Source organism: Lissotriton vulgaris, chromosome 12 (assembly GCF_964263255.1).
Source record: "Lissotriton vulgaris chromosome 12, aLisVul1.2, whole genome shotgun sequence".
Taxonomy (NCBI): Eukaryota; Metazoa; Chordata; class Amphibia; order Caudata; family Salamandridae; genus Lissotriton; species Lissotriton vulgaris.
In genome coordinates this window covers 201,931,172-201,949,078 of record NC_141700.1, presented here as the reverse complement: position 1 = coordinate 201,949,078, position 17,907 = coordinate 201,931,172, and the positions used below count along the sequence as shown (strand labels likewise).

General features: G+C 46.8%; 1 protein-coding gene across 1 annotated transcript in view; it reads left to right on the top strand.

Annotated features, from left to right (window-relative positions):
• The window catches only part of CDH8 (cadherin 8), an 812,369-nt gene that overhangs the window by 679,409 nt on the left and 115,053 nt on the right, over positions 1 to 17,907 (top strand). The window contains exons 8-9 of the mRNA XM_086947716.1: positions 15,858 to 15,979; positions 17,727 to 17,844. Of these exons, the coding sequence (XP_086803842.1) occupies positions 15,858 to 15,979; positions 17,727 to 17,844 (240 nt within the window). The remainder of the gene's footprint in view (positions 1 to 15,857; positions 15,980 to 17,726; positions 17,845 to 17,907) is intronic.

The following is a 17,907-nucleotide window of genomic DNA, read 5'->3' as shown; positions in this document are numbered from 1 at the left end:
GCTTAAATATTCACTCCAGGGAAAGTAAAGAGGCATATGAACTACAATTTCAGGTACTACAGTAGATTAATTGTGCTTACCCACAATGGATGTGGACTGAAGACACCATCAGAGGTACATTCCAAATATTATTGACACTGCTCATGTTTAACCACATTACAAGCTGTTGAAGACTGAGGCCTGTACTGTGATCACTCATTTGATATATCCCTAACTTACCAATGGTGTCACTAATCCAGACTTGGTTACATGACCACTACTACTGAATTGCCCCCACATAGGCACTCATTCATATCACTGCGGTAACAAGACAAAATATTGAATTCAAAATATAGAATTACCAAAATATCGAAGTCTAAATATAGAATGGACAAAATATCGAATGGACAGAATACAGTGGTGAAAAATATCGAATTGAAGGTAAGTAATTTAATATTGAATAGTAATTTTTACCCCTACACTATCCAACTCTTTATCTACTGTTGCACTCTCTGGATTGGGAATAGTCATTTTTACCCCTACACTATCCAGCACTTACCCTACTGTTGCACTCTCTGGAGTGGGAATAGTAATTTTTACCCCTACGCTATCCAACGCTTTCCATACTGTTGCAGTCACTGGAGTGGGAATTGTAAATGTTATATTTATTATTTCATTATTTTAATACTTTTAAGACATTTAAAAAAATTCGATATTTTGACTAACTATATTTTTTAAAACTATATTTTTGATTCGATATTTTTGTACCTACCTGTTTGTAGATAGGAATTCAATATTTTTGCATTCTATATTTTTTCTTCGATATTTTGTTAATTCTATATTTGTGTATTCAATATTATGTCAGTGATCCATTACTGCACCCTATACTCTCCTTTCTTCAAGTGTCACTCGCCCATTACTCCTTCTCCCCCTCCTTGTGCTACAACACACAGAGGGACCTGGGCTATGTGCATGTAAGTGTGGCCTGAGGATAAGATTAAGTAGTCTGATGGTTGACAGCAAATACTCCAGCAGTGGACGCCACTTGTAGTCTTCATTTTCAGTGTTTGATAGGCACTCAGAGCTCAAACTCGTTCCAGCACCGCCAGCATGTGGTGAGACTCAAGTAACGTGTCTGATATCCTAGACAAGCTGTGAATCATCTGCACCCTGCACAATAGCTCTTACTTCCTCCCTGGACAGCATTCTTTTTTTCCTTTCAGCAACACAAATCCCATAAATGGGCTTTGTTGGACCCGGCCCATTAGGCAGGTTCACCCCTAGACTTTTTTGCGTTTTCCTAGCCTATTTATGGAACCTGGTGTTGGTGATTTTAGGCCTCTGCGCACTTTTTCACTGTGGTACAGTGTAAAGTGCATGAGCTCTCTGTATGTGTGGTGAGTGACCTGCCCTCCCATAGGAATGAATGGGGAGTATGTATGCCCATGGTAGTTCCTGATGTGTGGGGAGTGCAGGGGCGAGTTTGGTATGTATCAACTCGTGAGACTGAATGCTGCAAAATGATGTATGCGACATGGCTGTGTCTAGTCTAGAAGTCCTACTTTTGGAAGTTGGCATATTTGTGCAAGTTGGTGCTAGTGTGTGATTAGCTGGTGAGCCTGGCCCAGAGTGCATGGGCCTGCTTGTGGATTGACTGTCTGGTTTGAGGATGACAGGGGCTGGAGAGCCCAGGAGGTTGTCTGAAGTCAGCCCATGGATGAAAGGCAGCATCTGCTGCCAGGGAAGTGGGAGGAGATGGCACCTGATAGTGAAGGGCTGTTCCTGTGTAACTACAAAGCTGGCTCCACCTCCCGCTGGGCGACTGACACCTCTGTCCGTGATACTGAAGGGGACTTCCCTCTAAACCAGTCCAGCTGGTTCTCACACTGCCTGCTTCAAAGGACTTCAAAGAACTTCAAAGGTGTTGCACTGTATAAAAAGGGGTTGTATCCCCTTCCAAAATGTTCTTGTTTTCAACTTGAATCTGCCAGGGGCTGCTGCTGCTTGAGCTCAGGGGAATCCCTGGCTCTGCCCAGCCCTGGGCACCTGATGGACTTTCCTGGACTCCTGGGGGACCCCTCTGCCTTGCTGGGCTGATGGGGGGGACTTTGCTTTGCCCCCTGGGACTCTCTGGACCTTTGTGCAGCATGGTGGAGCTGCATTGCTGGAAGGACCCTTTGTACTTTTTATTCTAGCGCTTTGGGAGCGCTTTATTGCCCATAGCGCTTTCGAGCGCTTTATTTTTGATTATAGCGCTGAGGAGCGCTTTGCCAGCCTGGCGAGTGCCCACCTCGCTTATTTGCGACTATATTTAAATTTTGGCTGCCCACGCCGATATCTTTAATGCCTGCCCGCCTGCCTGCCTAAAGGAGAAGGGCCGCTGCGCTGCCAGCAGCGACCCGGAAGTACCTGGCCGGCCGGCCAATCTCAGCGCGGCCGGCCGGAAGTCCCGCCCCCGCAGCCCGGGTGCCGAGAAATGATCACCGCCGGGCCCGGGGAGGAGAGGAGAAGAGTGATGGCGGCCGGCTGACAGGGCTCCCGTGAGCGGAGGGAGCCCTGCCACGAGAGGAGCGGCCTGAGGACGGAAGCGGAGGGGGCGCGAGGCACAGTTGTCGGTGCCTGCCCCCACCGCGAGGCTCCCCGGCGAGAGAGAGAGACCGGCAGCAACGAGAGCCCCGGTGAGTCTGGTCTGGGGTCGGGCGGAGTGGAGCAGAGCAGGGGAGGGGCGCCGGGACACGTTGTCGGTGTCCGCCCCTCCCCCGCAGTAGCGCGAGCTCGCGCTCGAGAGAGAGAAGCCACGAAGGCTTCAAGGGCGGCCCCAGATGGCAGTGGGCCGCCCCAACGTTACGCAGAGTGCCAGAAGGAAGCCATGAAGGCTTCATGGGCGGCCCCGGTTGGCAGTGGGTCGCCCCAACGTGCACAGAGCCCGGAGAGGCTCCCCGCCCCATTTTATTGTATTTAGAGCCCTGAGAGGCTCTGGGGGACATTTGGTGAAGTAAATGGAGAGTCAGGGCGGCCCCGTTTGGCAGTGGGTCGCCCCAACGCTTTGAGAGAGCCTGTGTGGCTCAGAGGGGCCATATGTGTTTTTAAGAGCCTGTGTGGCTCCAACGTTTGACCAGTGTTGGCCAGAGCCTGTGTGGCTCCAACGTGCACAGTGTATGTGTTTTAGAGCCTGTGTGGCTCCAGCCTGGGCGCAGTTTGCTCCTAAGGGCCAGTGAGGGCCCTGGCGCAGTTCTTTTGTTCTCCAGGTGCCCAGCACTTAGTGGGCACCTGCCACGTTTAGGCTTTTTGAACTTTAAGACTGGCGCTGCATGGCAGCGCAACCCTGACACTGAGACTCAGGGCGTCTGAGCCCCAACAAGGCCCTTGGCCTAGGGACTGCAACAGGTGGTGGCTTATGGGAGTCTGCGCAATGGTATGGTTATTGCACCTCTGAATGTGATCTTTTGCATCATGTGTTATTCCTGCACCTCTGAAGGTTCTTAGGCCTCATGTGATTTTTGCGCTATTGCTTTACTCTTGACACCTCTGAATGTTTGATGCATTATGTGTCTTTCTTTTCATGCGCTGCACCTCTGAATGTTTAGTCATCATGTGTCTTCTTGCGCAGCACCCCTGAATGTATTTTATTGCATCATGTGCCCTATTCTTAACACCTCTGAAAGTGTTACCGCATCTTGTGGCTTCCTTTCCATGCTCTGCACCTCTGAATGTTTAGTCATCATGTGTCTTCTTGCGCTGCACCCCTGAATGTATTTTATTGCATCATGTGCTCTATCCTTATTACTCCTCTGAATGTGTTCATGCATCATGGGTAAGGTGTTCTGGTTTATGCCCCTAAATGTGGTTATTCTTAGGTGGTTGTCTTTTCTACTCCTCTGAATGTAGGTTTATTGCATCATGAGTAATGTATTCTTTCTTAGACCCCTAATGCTGTGTGATACTTAGGTGGTTCTTCTTTCTTAGTACAGGTGGTCCTAGTAAGGTCCTGGTTCCTGTTACCAGTGGTTACTGGTTGTTATCTTTGTGATTACCATTTTATGTTTTATTATTTCTTATTCTAGAAGTGCTATATCTGACTATGACAGTGGCCCTTGTGGCCCTGTCTTGTGTACACAATCCCTGTGAATATTGCCCGTGCCAGTTGGCACCATGTATATGTGTGATTTTATCTGATGTGTTTCTACAATACAAAAGTTATTTTTATAATAACCTTGTGTGGAGTCTCTTCTGTGGTGTGCCTAGTATGTTGTTGCTGTTGTGCGCTGGCGCAAATGCTTTACACATTGCCTCCGAGTTTAGCCTTACTGCTTGAGCCAAGCTACCAAGGGGGTGAGCAGAGGTTATCTTGGCGTGTGACTTCCTTGCCCTGACTAGAATGGTGGTTTCTGCCTGGCTATGGCGTCAGCCTTAGCCTACCAGAAATAGCCAGTTCTAACATTGGTGGTCAGCGGTGCGGATTTGGAACTTGTGTTTGCGCAGTGCCATAGCGACAACTGGCTACATTACAAAACTCTACAATTGTTTTTTTCAGATAGTCACATGTTTGGGATTATTGTTTTTGATTTTTTTCCTCAAGAGTGTCATTTTCAAATGTGTTTCTGCGCTTTATGTTTAGTGGCAGATGAGAGAAAGTGATAGGGCGGGACGCCAGTAGAGGGGGAGGTTCCCATAGCTTAGGAATTAAGCATGGGCGGAAAATCCGTTTTCGCTCGCGGATTTTGCGGATTTTCGGGAAATTCGCAATCCGCGAGATTCGCGAATCTCCCGCAAAATCCGCAAATCCGCGAGCAGCGGATTTTGCTCGCACTGCTCGCACTGTTCGCGTGAGTTCGCGGCTTCCCAGTACAACTTCGCGCCCCGCGAATAAGTGCAAAATTGCAGAAATACGATCTAATCAAAACTGAAACTACTTACCAGGTTCAAAAGTTCAGGCTCATCATTAGTAGCCATTTCCTGTAGTGCTTGCTGAGGGGCCCCTCCAGAGTTCAGTTGCCAGTTGCAACTATTATGTGACCCTGCTCTGAACCTCAGAATAGTTACACATATGCCACAAAGGTCCTGAATTACAGCTAAGGGAGACAAGCAGGAGCCAGGCTGGCAGTTTAAATCCATTAATCAGCCCCTAATTCATTATTGTCAGTTGGCGCAGGGCAGGTGTTGTAACTAATTTTGCAACAATGAAAGCACTTAGCAAGTGCAAAAGTTCACTAATCAGGAAGCACTAAGGAAGCAGGTGCCAGCTAAAAAAATATTCTGTGACACATTAATCAGCCCCAAATTAATTCAGGTCACTTGAGGCAGGGAAGGTGTGCTTGCGTTGCCACAATAATGTACACTGACTGGACAACCAGAGGGTGCTGTGATGAAACAGAGGGTGGCATGGGTGGGCCAGAGGGTGGCATGAGTAGTCAGAGAGTGGCAGTGGTGACAGAGAGTGGCAGTGATGAAGAAGAGTGTCCCAAACAGGCTGGACACGTAGAAACAACAAGTTCGCGAAACTTGCGACCCGACAGGTAAGTTCGCAAATTGCGAAATTGTAAAAACCCTCGCGAACTGGCAAAAACACGGGCAAACACACAAAAAAAAAAATCCGCAAATTCGCGGGAATTCGCGGATTTTGCGGATTGCGAGTTCGCAAATCCGCAAAATTCGCGAACGCGAGATCCGCAAAATTCGCCCATGCTTATTAGGAATCCCTTGCTGGGTCCAATGTCCAATCCCAAATCCTGTCCCTGTGTGGGTAGATGGAAGAGAGGGAGTGTGAGGAGAAATGACTTGCTCAGGAGGGTGGTTGTTCCCTGAGTGTAGTGTGTGTCTGGATTCCCCAGTGTGGTAGGATCCAGTGGTGGCAGCTTTAATGTGTCCAGTGTGTTAATTCCCATTCCCCGCTCCCAGAGTTTGGTACCTGTGTCACGTGTGGTCAGGTTGAGTGATCAGGGGTGGTGGAAACTGCCTTACCAGTCCGAGGGGGGGGGAGTGTGCGAATGAGTGATGTGCTGAACTGGAGGAGTTGGTGTGAGTTTCTTTTTGTTAAAGAGCTTGCATGCGAGGTGTACCTCTGGTGGTGTGCAGGAGGTCCTGCAGAGGCACTGGACAAGAAGGTGGATGTCTGGCGGTGTGCTAGGTGTCTTGCAGAGGCATTAGGGAGTGGTTCCAAAAGGAGTGGCTTGTGTATCTGATGATCCTGTAAAGGGAAAGAGGTTCATGTGTAACCCAGCTTGGTCCCAGTAGTATGGTAGGGGTGTAGGGGCTCACGCCCTGTCTCAGTGGAGGCGGAGTGAGTGTGGGACGGTGTGTTCCACGTTGGCCTGAAACCCTATCTAAGGGCCTGGAGGGTTCCTTAAGGGAGCGCCAGGTCAGGGGCCTAAGCTGTACAGAGGTCATTTGAGGAGGATCTTCCTGTGTCTAGAGGACGGGGAGTGTCTGTAACCAGAACTCCGGCGGTCCTAGTGTTAGGCAGTACCGCTCCTAAGTGGAGGGTGCAGAAGTCCTGGCTCGCTGAGCATTTGACCGTCTAGAGTGCTTGACCATTTGTGGGGCCTCTGGAGGTCGTTCCCCGAGGAGGGGGGAAAGCCGGGTTGGGGTGTGGCCTGCCCTGGAAGGAGTAATGGAGGAAAATGTGTCGCTGATACGCCGCTGGCGTGTGCTCTGTCTAGCCTGAGACATACTGATACTGGAAGGGGGTGCAGAGGGACGGTGTCCTTACTTCTGACCCCGGTGTAACCTGAGGGTTTAGATCTTAGGTTGGGAGATTAGGAAACTTCTAGGTCAAGAGGAATCTCTACCAAAGTGGATCAGCTGAAGAGACTGAGGGGGCTGCCCTTGCTGTGTGTTCTGGGGCTCACCTGCAGTTTGTTGTTTTCACTAAGGTAGAGGAAAGGGGGCTGTGCTGTGTCTCCCCACCTGCTTGAAGAGGGACTGTGCTGTGTGCTTTGTACCTCAGAAGTAGAATAGTTTCCAGGTGGTAGACCAGTGATGGAGTGAGGTCCTGATCTGGTAAGATTGTGTTCTGGTGAGTGCTTCTCTGTGAGGGTGCGGAAACCCAGAAGTAGAGGTAGGGTGGGGCATTCTTGCCCGTGACCTCTGGTCAGCCTGAGGGTATGGTCCCTAGGTTGTTGGATCAGTGGTAGTTGTAGCTACACTGAGAGAGAGAGTGGAGAATGGCTATTGTATGCCAAGGGTTACTACCCCCACTCTGTGGATTAGTTAGGACCTGTGATTGGATGGCCTATGGCCTGGTCTTGGCTGTGGATGACTAGTGTGTACCAGTGGGGTACCCTAGTTGAGTCAGAGAGTTATTATTTGGAGGAAACCATGTAGGTTCAGAGTGGCGCAAAACTGGACGGTGTCCCTGCTGTGCGAGGCCGTGTCCGTGGTTTTGTCGCCCAAAGCAGTGAAGCCCATCAGTGGTGTGGTTGGTCTACCCTGCGTTTTGGCTGGAAGGGGGTTGTGTTGGACCCGGCCCATTAGGCAGGTTCACCCCTAGACTTTTTTGCGTTTTCCTAGCCTATTTATGGAACCTGGTGTTGGTGATTTTAGGCCTCTGCGCACTTTTTCACTGTGGTACAGTGTAAAGTGCATGAGCTCTCTGTATGTGTGGTGAGTGACCTGCCCTCCCATAGGAATGAATGGGGAGTATGTATGCCCATGGTAGTTCCTGATGTGTGGGGAGTGCAGGGGCGAGTTTGGTATGTATCAACTCGTGAGAGTGAATGCTGCAAAATGATGTATGCGACATGGCTGTGTCTAGTCTAGAAGTCCTACTTTTGGAAGTTGGCATATTTGTGCAAGTTGGTGCTAGTGTGTGATTGGCTGGTGAGCCTGGCCCAGAGTGCATGGGCCTGCTTGTGGATTGACTGTCTGGTTTGAGGATGACAGGGGCTGGAGAGCCCAGGAGGTTGTCTGAAGTCAGCCCATGGATGAAAGGCAGCATCTGCTGCCAGGGAAGTGGGAGGAGATGGCACCTGATAGTGAAGGGCTGTTCCTGTGTAACTACAAAGCTGGCTCCACCTCCCGCTGGGCGACTGACACCTCTGTCCCTGATACTGAAGGGGACTTCCCTCTAAACCAGTCCAGCTGGTTCTCACACTGCCTGCTTCAAAGGACTTCAAAGAACTTCAAAGGTTTTGCACTGTATAAAAAGGGGTTGTATCCCCTTCCAAATTGTTCTTGTTTTCAACTTGAATCTGCCAGGGGCTGCTGCTGCTTGAGCTCAGGGGAATCCCTGGCTCTGCCCAGCCCTGGGCACCTGATGGACTTTCCTGGACTCCTGGGGGACCCCTCTGCCTTGCTGGGCTGATGGGGGGGACTTTGCTTTGCCCCCTGGGACTCTCTGGACCTTTGTGCAGCATGGTGGAGCTGCATTGCTGGAAGGACCCTTTGTACTTTTTAGCGCTTTGGGAGCACTTTATTGCCCATAGCGCTTTCGAGCGCTTTATTTTTGATTATAGCGCTGAGGAGCGCTTTGCCAGCCTGGCGAGTGCCCACCCCGCTTATTTGCGACTATATTTAAATTTCGGCTGCCCACGCCGATATCTTTAATGCCTGCCCGCCTGCCTGCCTAAAGGAGAAGGGCCGCTGCGCTGCCCGCAGCGACCCGGAAGTACCTGGCCGGCCGGCCAATCTCAGCGCGGCCGGCCGGAAGTCCCGCCCCCGCAGCCCGGGTGCCGAGAAATGATCACCGCCGGGCCCGGGGAGGAGAGGAGAAGAGTGATGGCGGCCGGCTGACAGGGCTCCCGTGAGCGGAGGGAGCCCTGCCACGAGAGGAGCGGCCTGAGGACGGAAGCGGAGGGGGCGCGAGGCACAGTTGTCGGTGCCTGCCCCCACCGCGAGGCTCCCCGGCGAGAGAGAGAGACCGGCAGCAACGAGAGCCCCGGTGAGTCTGGTCTGGGGTCGGGCGGAGTGGAGCAGAGCAGGGGAGGGGCGCCGGGACACGTTGTCGGTGTCCGCCCCTCCCCCGCAGTAGCGCGAGCTCGCGCTCGAGAGAGAGAAGCCACGAAGGCTTCAAGGGCGGCCCCAGATGGCAGTGGGCCGCCCCAACGTTACGCAGAGTACCAGAAGGAAGCCATGAAGGCTTCATGGGCGGCCCCGGTTGGCAGTGGGTCGCCCCAACGTGCACAGAGCCCGGAGAGGCTCCCCGCCCCATTTTATTGTATTTAGAGCCCTGAGAGGCTCTGGGGGACATTTGGTGAAGTAAATGGAGAGTCAGGGCGGCCCCGTTTGGCAGTGGGTCGCCCCAACGCTTTGAGAGAGCCTGTGTGGCTCAGAGGGGCCATATGTGTTTTTAAGACCCTGTGTGGCTCCAACGTTTGACCAGTGTTGGCCAGAGCCTGTGTGGCTCCAACGTGCACAGTGTATGTGTTTTAGAGCCTGTGTGGCTCCAGCCTGGGCGCAGTTTGCTCCTAAGGGCCAGTGAGGGCCCTGGCGCAGTTCTTTTGTTCTCCAGGTGCCCAGCACTTAGTGGGCACCTGCCACGTTTAGGCTTTTTGAACTTTAAGACTGGCGCTGCATGGCAGCGCAACCCTGACACTGAGACTCAGGGCGTCTGAGCCCCAACAAGGCCCTTGGCCTAGGGACTGCCACAGGTGGTGGCTTATGGGAGTCTGCGCAATGGTATGGTTATTGCACCTCTGAATGTGATCTTTTGCATCATGTGTTATTCCTGCACCTCTGAAGGTTCTTAGGCCTCATGTGATTTTTGCGCTATTGCTTTACTCTTGACACCTCTGAATGTTTGATGCATTATGTGTCTTTCTTTTCATGCGCTGCACCTCTGAATGTTTAGTCATCATGTGTCTTCTTGCGCAGCACCCCTGAATGTATTTTATTGCATCATGTGCCCTATTCTTAACACCTCTGAATGTGTTACCGCATCATGTGGCTTCCTTTCCATGCGCTGCACCTCTGAATGTTTAGTCATCATGTGTCTTCTTGCGCTGCACCCCTGAATGTATTTTATTGCATCATGTGCTCTATCCTTATTACTCCTCTGAATGTGTTCATGCATCATGGGTAAGGTGTTCTGGTTTATGCCCCTAAATGTGGTTATTCTTAGGTGGTTGTCTTTTCTACTCCTCTGAATGTAGGTTTATTGCATCATGAGTAATGTATTCTTTCTTAGACCCCTAATGCTGTGTGATACTTAGGTGGTTCTTCTTTCTTAGTACAGGTGGTCCTAGTAAGGTCCTGGTTCCTGTTACCAGTGGTTACTGGTTGTTATCTTTGTGATTACCATTTTATGTTTTATTATTTCTTATTCTAGAAGTGCTATATCTGACTATGACAGTGGCCCTTGTGGCCCTGTCTTGTGTACATAATCCCTGTGAATATTGCCCGTGCCAGTTGGCACCATGTATATGTGTGATTTTATCTGATGTGTTTCTACAATACAAAAGTTATTTTTATAATAACCTTGTGTGGAGTCTCTTCTGTGGTGTGCCTAGTATGTTGTTGCTGTTGTGCGCTGGCGCAAATGCTTTACACATTGCCTCCGAGTTTAGCCTTACTGCTTGAGCCAAGCTACCAAGGGGGTGAGCAGAGGTTATCTTGGCGTGTGACTTCCTTGCCCTGACTAGAATGGTGGTTTCTGCCTGGCTATGGCGTCAGCCTTAGCCTACCAGAAATAGCCAGTTCTAACAGGCTTGATTCTCCCACCCCTCGTTCTGCTGCTGTAGATTCGTTGTGACATACTCACAGAAATCCACTTTTATCTTTTCTGCAGGAATCAAACAAAGATTCTCCGGAGAAGACCAATATAGATCTAGGCTCAATTTCTGGAGTAACATCCTACCAGCACAAAGCCATTGATTTTCTTTTAACTCTGTGCGGGCTTATAAGATAGCTAAGGCTCAGCTGGTAAGATTTTAGGGCTGAAGTTCACTAAAGTTGATGCCATAAATCTAGGAGTCTACAATCAATTTTGTTGCGATCCTTCTTTGAGCAAAATCATGATAAAGTAGGACTAGTGGAATATTTAGTAATATTACCACAATCAATAATTTGTCCAGTCTCAGTAAATTAATCCTTGATCAGCCCTTGCAGTCAGGCTTAACCTAGGAGACATATGTGTGTTAAGCATTGAATGCCAACAAAACAGTAAATAAGTAAAAAGACACAACACAATAAAAATCTAACACCAATTTGTAATAGTGGAGAATATTTCTATCTTCAAACCAACACACAAATTACAATAATCCAACATAGGGAACCAGAGATACACATTTTTTAAGCTATAGGTAAAAATAGCACCAAAAAGCAAAAAAAGCCAACTGAGGATCCCTGGGCACAAGTTCAGCCCAACCATTCTTAAAAAAACCTGGTCTTGACTCCTCCCTCCCTTCTAATTTCAGACCTATTTCTCTTCTCCCCAATCTTGCCAAAATCCTTGAAAGCTACGTCACTTCCTGTCTTTCCTCTTAAATCGAGCAGAACCATCTCCTTGCTTCCCACCAAGCAGGTTTCCGTTCGGGCCACTCGACCGAATCAGTGGTGCTCGCCGTCCTCGACGAGCTGAGAGCTAAGGCTGACACCAACTCCCCTCAAGCTTTGGTTCTCCTCGATTTGTCCGCTGTGTTTGACACGGTCGATCACAACATCCTTCTTGACCGTGTCAGCGCAGCGGGCATTCGGGCCCGCCCTCTCCTGGATCACGTCCTTCCTAACAGGACGTTCACAAGCTGTCCACCTTCCCGGTTTTTTCTGCTCCCCCCCTCCCGGTGCCCTTTGGGGTCCCCCAAGGTTCCTCCCTCTCTCCTCTCCTCTTCAACCTTTACATTCACCCCCTTATTTTTTCTCTCCTTGAGCTGGGGGTCCCTGTGTATAACTACGCAGATGACCTCCAGCTCGTCTTTGATCTCTCTTCTTCTTCTCACTCCCTATCTTTTTTTTGCTCCACTATGGTTTTTATTTCTGGGTGGATGAGCGCCAATCACCTCAAGCTCAGTCTAGACAAGACTGAGCTTGTCCTGACTGGCGGCTCATCCAGCCCTTGGTCCTCCGCTTTCTGGCCCCCTATTCTTGGTCCCCCTCCCACCCCCGTCCCCTCCGTTAAAACGTTGGGCATTAAGGTCAGCCAGGACCTGTCTATGCGCGGCCAGGTCAGTGCTGTAGTGTCCTCTTGCTTTCTCTCCCTCCGGTTGATCCGAAAAATTTCCCGTTTCTTCTCCCTTGACTCTCTTAAAATGATCATTTCTGCCCTCATCACTTCCCGCCTTGATTATGGAAACAGCTTGTTCGTAGGTTCCCTGCCTACGAAACTCGCCGTCTTCAAGCACTCCAAAATCAGGCTGCCCGTCTCATCTTCTATTTCCCCAAAACTCACCATATCACTCCTGTCCTCAAATCTCTCCACTGGTTATCTATCCTGCAGAGATCCCTGTTCAAACTAGGGTGCCTTGTCTTCCAGGCTGTTGATCGCTCTGCGCCGGCGTTCATCAACTCTCTGATTTCTACCCCCACCCCTGTTCACACTCTCCTCTGCCCTCCTCACTGTTCCCCGTTTCCGTAAAACTCGCACAAGCGGAACTAGATTCTCTGTCCTTGCGCCCCGGTTTTGGAACTCCCTTCCTCTCTCTATGCGTTCTATCCCCATCTTCTCACACTTCCGTAAAGCGCTTAAAACATTCCTGTTTGCCCAGGCCTACCCCTGCTAACCTCCTCGGCCCTGTCTGTTCTGTTCACTAGAGCTCTCAGCGCCAGGAAGCCGTTTGGCCACCGTGCGCTCTATAAATACTTTCATTCATTCATTCATTCAACCATGATGGAGCTCAGGCCGGGCACAGGACAAAGCTAGGACTGCTGAGTATTGTCCCTCATGTCTTTGGTGTGCAGCATGCGTGGCATTAATTTGCGAGGCTTCGCGTCATTTGGTGTCAGTTCGGAGAAGCTGTGAGGTCTACGGTGCCTGCATTGTGTTGCGTCGCACTACACCGGTTTCAATTAAGCCATGCAGCAAGGTTTTATGCATCTTCACGTGACTAGCATCACTTCTGTTGAAGCGTTGCAGAAAGGCTTTGCAAAGCTTTTCTTCATTTTGCTTTAGTTCTGTTAGACCTGGCAGCTGAGGGGTGAAGCTTTGTGAGGCATCACGTCAACTCACACTGGTTTGTGTTGTTTCCGATGAGGTATCCAGCAGATTTTTGGCTCCTTTGGGAAGACAATTGTCCCCTAGCACTGGCTCTGGATTTCCACGTGGGGGCTAGGACTCAAACCCCCACAATACACTTGCACAGTCCATGACAAGTCCAGTAGCATTTGGTAAAGTTACCTACCTGTGCTATGACCACTTCCTGTGCAGTACGGCGTATTTTTGCCTCAGAATATACTGTTCTCCCAAAAATTTAAATTGAGAAAATCTCTCCTTGGTGTGTGTCTGTGTAACCCAACAAGGCATGGATGGCTTTAAAAGTACACCAGAAAGCACAGCGGTGCACTCTTCAGTGCATTAAATCCATCGGGCCTCTAAGCCTATATGCCCTACCATGTATTAGGGACTTAGTGGTAGGTTGTCTTTGCCAAATAGAATGATACTAATCAGCACAGTTTTAGAGCTGGTGACCACCAGCATCAGTAACACATGGGTTGATCAAGGCAAAAAGTATTACTGTCCTAAATCTACACCATGCATTCTTTAATATATCACCCAAATTAAATAAAAAATAAGAACCTTTAGCCAGGGACCACTACCTCTTCGGGTGGTCCTTGCTGTGTACTGAAACTTTGATGGAATACAATACAATACAATGAATAAAAATGCAGAATTGATTTGTAGGAACCATATAAAAGTGAAGTGGAGCATTATGATGAGCTCCACAAAAGTGCTGCTTTCAACCTCAATGCAAGTCCCTATCAGATTCTGTGGGACAAATAATTGTAGATAGATCAGTAAACCGTTGGAGATTTAAGAAGCCTCTTGAGAAAAGGTACCAGAACCTGGACACCTTTCACATTCACTATCAGAAGTGTTAAACCATGTGCATTATCCAACTCCAGGGATGGGAAACAACCTTTACAACGCACTACCATTACAACAAAACTTTTACAACGCAACATCCATTACAACGCACGCCATTACAACGCAACCATTACAACGCATGACACTACAACGCATACCACTACAACGAATGGCATTACAACGCAGTCATTACAACGCATACCATTACAATACATACCATTACAACGCATAGTACCCTTACACTATCCAACACTTACCCTACCGTTGCACCCCCTGGAGTTAGAATAGTAATGTTTACCCATGCACTATCCAACACTTACCCTACTGTTGCAACCCCTGGAGTTAGAATATTAATTTTTACCCCTACACTATCCAACACTTACCCTACTGTTGCACCCCCGCCGGAGTTAGAATAGTAATTTTTACCCCTACACTATCCAATACTTACCATACATGCAATGTAATGGTATGCATTGTAATGGTATGCGTTGTAAAGGTAGTATGCATTGTAAAGGTAGTTTAAAAAAAAATTGTTGTAATGGCATGCGTTGTAATGGAATGCGTTGTAATGGATGTTGCGTTGTAAAAGTATGCGTTGTAACGTCATATATCCCCAGGCACAGTATTGAATGGGTATCCAGGTATTTACAGCCACATGGTCAAGTATATCAATCATTGTTCACCACTATACCTACTCTGTATGTCTCCAAGTCTGCCATTTACCCATATCAAGTGTTCCCAAATCCCTTGTCTCTTCATGCACACATGCATTCAATATTTCCACCCATCTTCCAGGTCTGATGCGATTATCTTTCTGAACATGTGAAATCAATTTTTGGTCAAATGATGTTTAATGATAATTAGAAGGAGTGGCATGCATTGGGCATTACAAAATGAGCCTCCAGAAACACAATGAGTGAAGGTGAGCAGGATATATCAAAGGGCACCTTAATGAGAACCATGACAAAGAGAAAATGGAAACAACATGGTAAGGATGGCCACTGCTGCTAAAAGTATGCCATGATTGCTCTTGCACCATGAAGAAAGGATGTAGTAAGTTTGTACACAAAAACTGAATCTTTAAAGATAAGCATTTTGAATGATGATCAACCTACCACCATGCAGAGGAATTAGGGGGGCTTTGTTTTGAAATATTGACTCTCATACACTGATTACTCTCTTGCACAGACTAGTTTTTAGCTTTCACAATATAAACAATTGCTTTTTACTGTATACAAATTGTTTTGAGACTAGACAGGTTGTATATCTGCCTCGAGAAGTGCAAAGTATTATAGAATGATGTGCTTGTGTACTTGAATTTTATAGCTGATTCTCATAAACTCACTCACTCTACCATGATATGTTAGTATTGCACAGCACGTTCTCATCTTAAACGTGAAACATCGTACTTTCACCACGAAACAAAAATGTTGAATCACTCTGAACGGAGGTTTCTATTTTTATGTTACCTTTATGCTCTTAATATACTTTGCTGTCCCCTTTGGTGCAACAGTGCAAGATTCCACTCATTCCAGATTCCACTTGATGAACAATCAAACATTGGTTTGGAGGGTCTTCGATTGTTTTAGAAGGATTACTTTGGTAGGACAAAGACTCTGGTCCTTAAGAGATGTGCGATTGTTTCCACATCCCCCAAAAAAACTACAAATGAAAACTTAAGATGTAGATTCCTATGTTCCTCAAGCTCAACTTTGAATTTTAAATACCTGACCTATGCAGCTCCTCTCAAATGTGATTAACGCACAGCACTATACAATAACATATGCTTTCTAATATATTATTAAAAATGTTTTGCAAAATATCACTTTCCAAATGTCATATGTGCAATCATTTCCCACATCTAGTGAAAGCTGGAAGAATACATTTGTGCCTAATTAATAAATCGCTTTTTTATTTAATTTAGGAAATCACAGTCAAATCGCCGGCGCAGTTGTTGCAATCAAAGTGTTGGATGTGAATGACAACGCACCTGAGTTTGCATCAGAATATGAAGCTTTTTTATGTGAAAATGGACGGCCTGGACAAGTAAATACATATTTTGAACAATTGATATTGATATAATTGAACAACTACGTTGAAATGTGCTTACTATGACTACTGAAAGGTTGTAATTTGCTTTTGACAACATTTTTAAAGAAATGAAATAAGATTTTAGTTGTGCCCAACCCACATGTCATGTCCCAGCTCTTTCAAATGCATTTGTCACACAGTGGCCTAAATAGAGTGATAGTACTCACCTATTATCATTGTTATCTGATGGGAGATTTAGAAAAACAAGACATTTTAGTAACATGGTGCTTTTTAATGGAAGCCTACATTTGCTAATACCTGATTCTGAAGCCAAAAATACAATCCTGCACTTGTACTCTTGGAACATATGCCATTTTTTTTCTTGTGGCAATTGTTGAAGATAAGTCACCTTTTACATTCTGAAAGCATTGTAGACTGAAAGAAAGATTATATTCCCTTTTAACCCGTACAATTAGAAGTTAATCGTGCAGCTCACTCGGCAATATACCGCGACACATACAAAAGAATATTTCTGTGAATTTCCAGAGGCGGTCACTTTCTTAACCCCTTGGAGCACATTCTAGTGCACGAATCCGCTTTGTATAAAGAGCCCACATCAAAATGAGGTTGGATTCAAATTCACCAGGTTCAGATTTAAGTCACAGTCTCCGTTGCTCAATTCGCTAATTTGAACAGATCTCTTTTTACAGTCCCTCGCTGTGCATGTTCAAAAGATATCTTAGCCAAAGTACAGTTGCTGAAGCAAAGCTAATCCACCCATGTCGTTGCAAAAAGGTCAATGTTTGAGCTTGAATCCTTCCTTTCACTTGTGCTGCACTGTTCAGCCAACTCTTTATCATTTTAAACTATTCAATGTTGAAGGAAGGGTGCTTGACCTATAAAGTCAGCATTATATCTAAATTTAAAACTTTCTGTTAGCCATGGGAACATAATCTTTCTAGACGTTTGAAGCATGTATCCTGTTTTGCATTCCTCATATTCAAAAAGAGGTGATTAAACTGCCAGTGGATAATTCAGTTATGACAGAATGTATTTTTTTCTGTAGCTTAGTTACTCATTCTCAGTGCTGTCTGCGCTGTAATAAGATGTAACTGTTAAAAACTGTAAAACTGCAACACTTATAAGAATGAGATTTACTAATATTTATTGCTATTCGAATAGAACAATTTAAAGACTAGCAAATGCAGACTTCTTGAACACATGTGTGCTAGTTACATGCTATGCCCTTTCATATGACAGTATGCAGCGAAAACTGAAAAAAACATTATCACTTATTTAACAATCTTAGCTGGTATGTTTGAAAATTTAAATGTATATATTTTCGATAGTTTCTATCAAATCTCTTTTAAATGAGTAATGTAAATGTATGCTACATGTGTGTGTGTGCTTTTTTAATTGACAAAGTTTTGTAAACTGGTCTGTGGTCACCAATTACTTTTAAATTCCTTTTATGCTGATTCGGTGTCACACCCAGGAGCGCTCCTTGCAGGTAAGAGTGGTGGGTTGGTTAGGAGGGGACACTACAAACAACTTCGAGTCATCGTCTGTCGAGTCTCCCCATCACGCTCTACCTCTCCGCTCTTGCTTGCATGGGCCGCTCCTGGTCACACCTTTCTTAAATAAATACATTTACAGGTTTGGGTTAAACCGAGTGGACATCTGGAATAACCACATATGATTGGTCTCTTTTTATTAAACATATATCTCAAATTAATTTTACAAATTGCATTTTATATTGTAGATAATCCAGACAGTAAGTGCTATTGACAAAGATGATCCCAAGAACGGCCATTATTTTTTCTACAGTCTTCTTCCTGAAATGGCCAACAATCCTAATTTCACAATCAAAAACAACGAAGGTAAATATGCATAATATAAATGACTTGTTGAATTAAAGTGAGCTCAGGCATTTAGAAAATCTG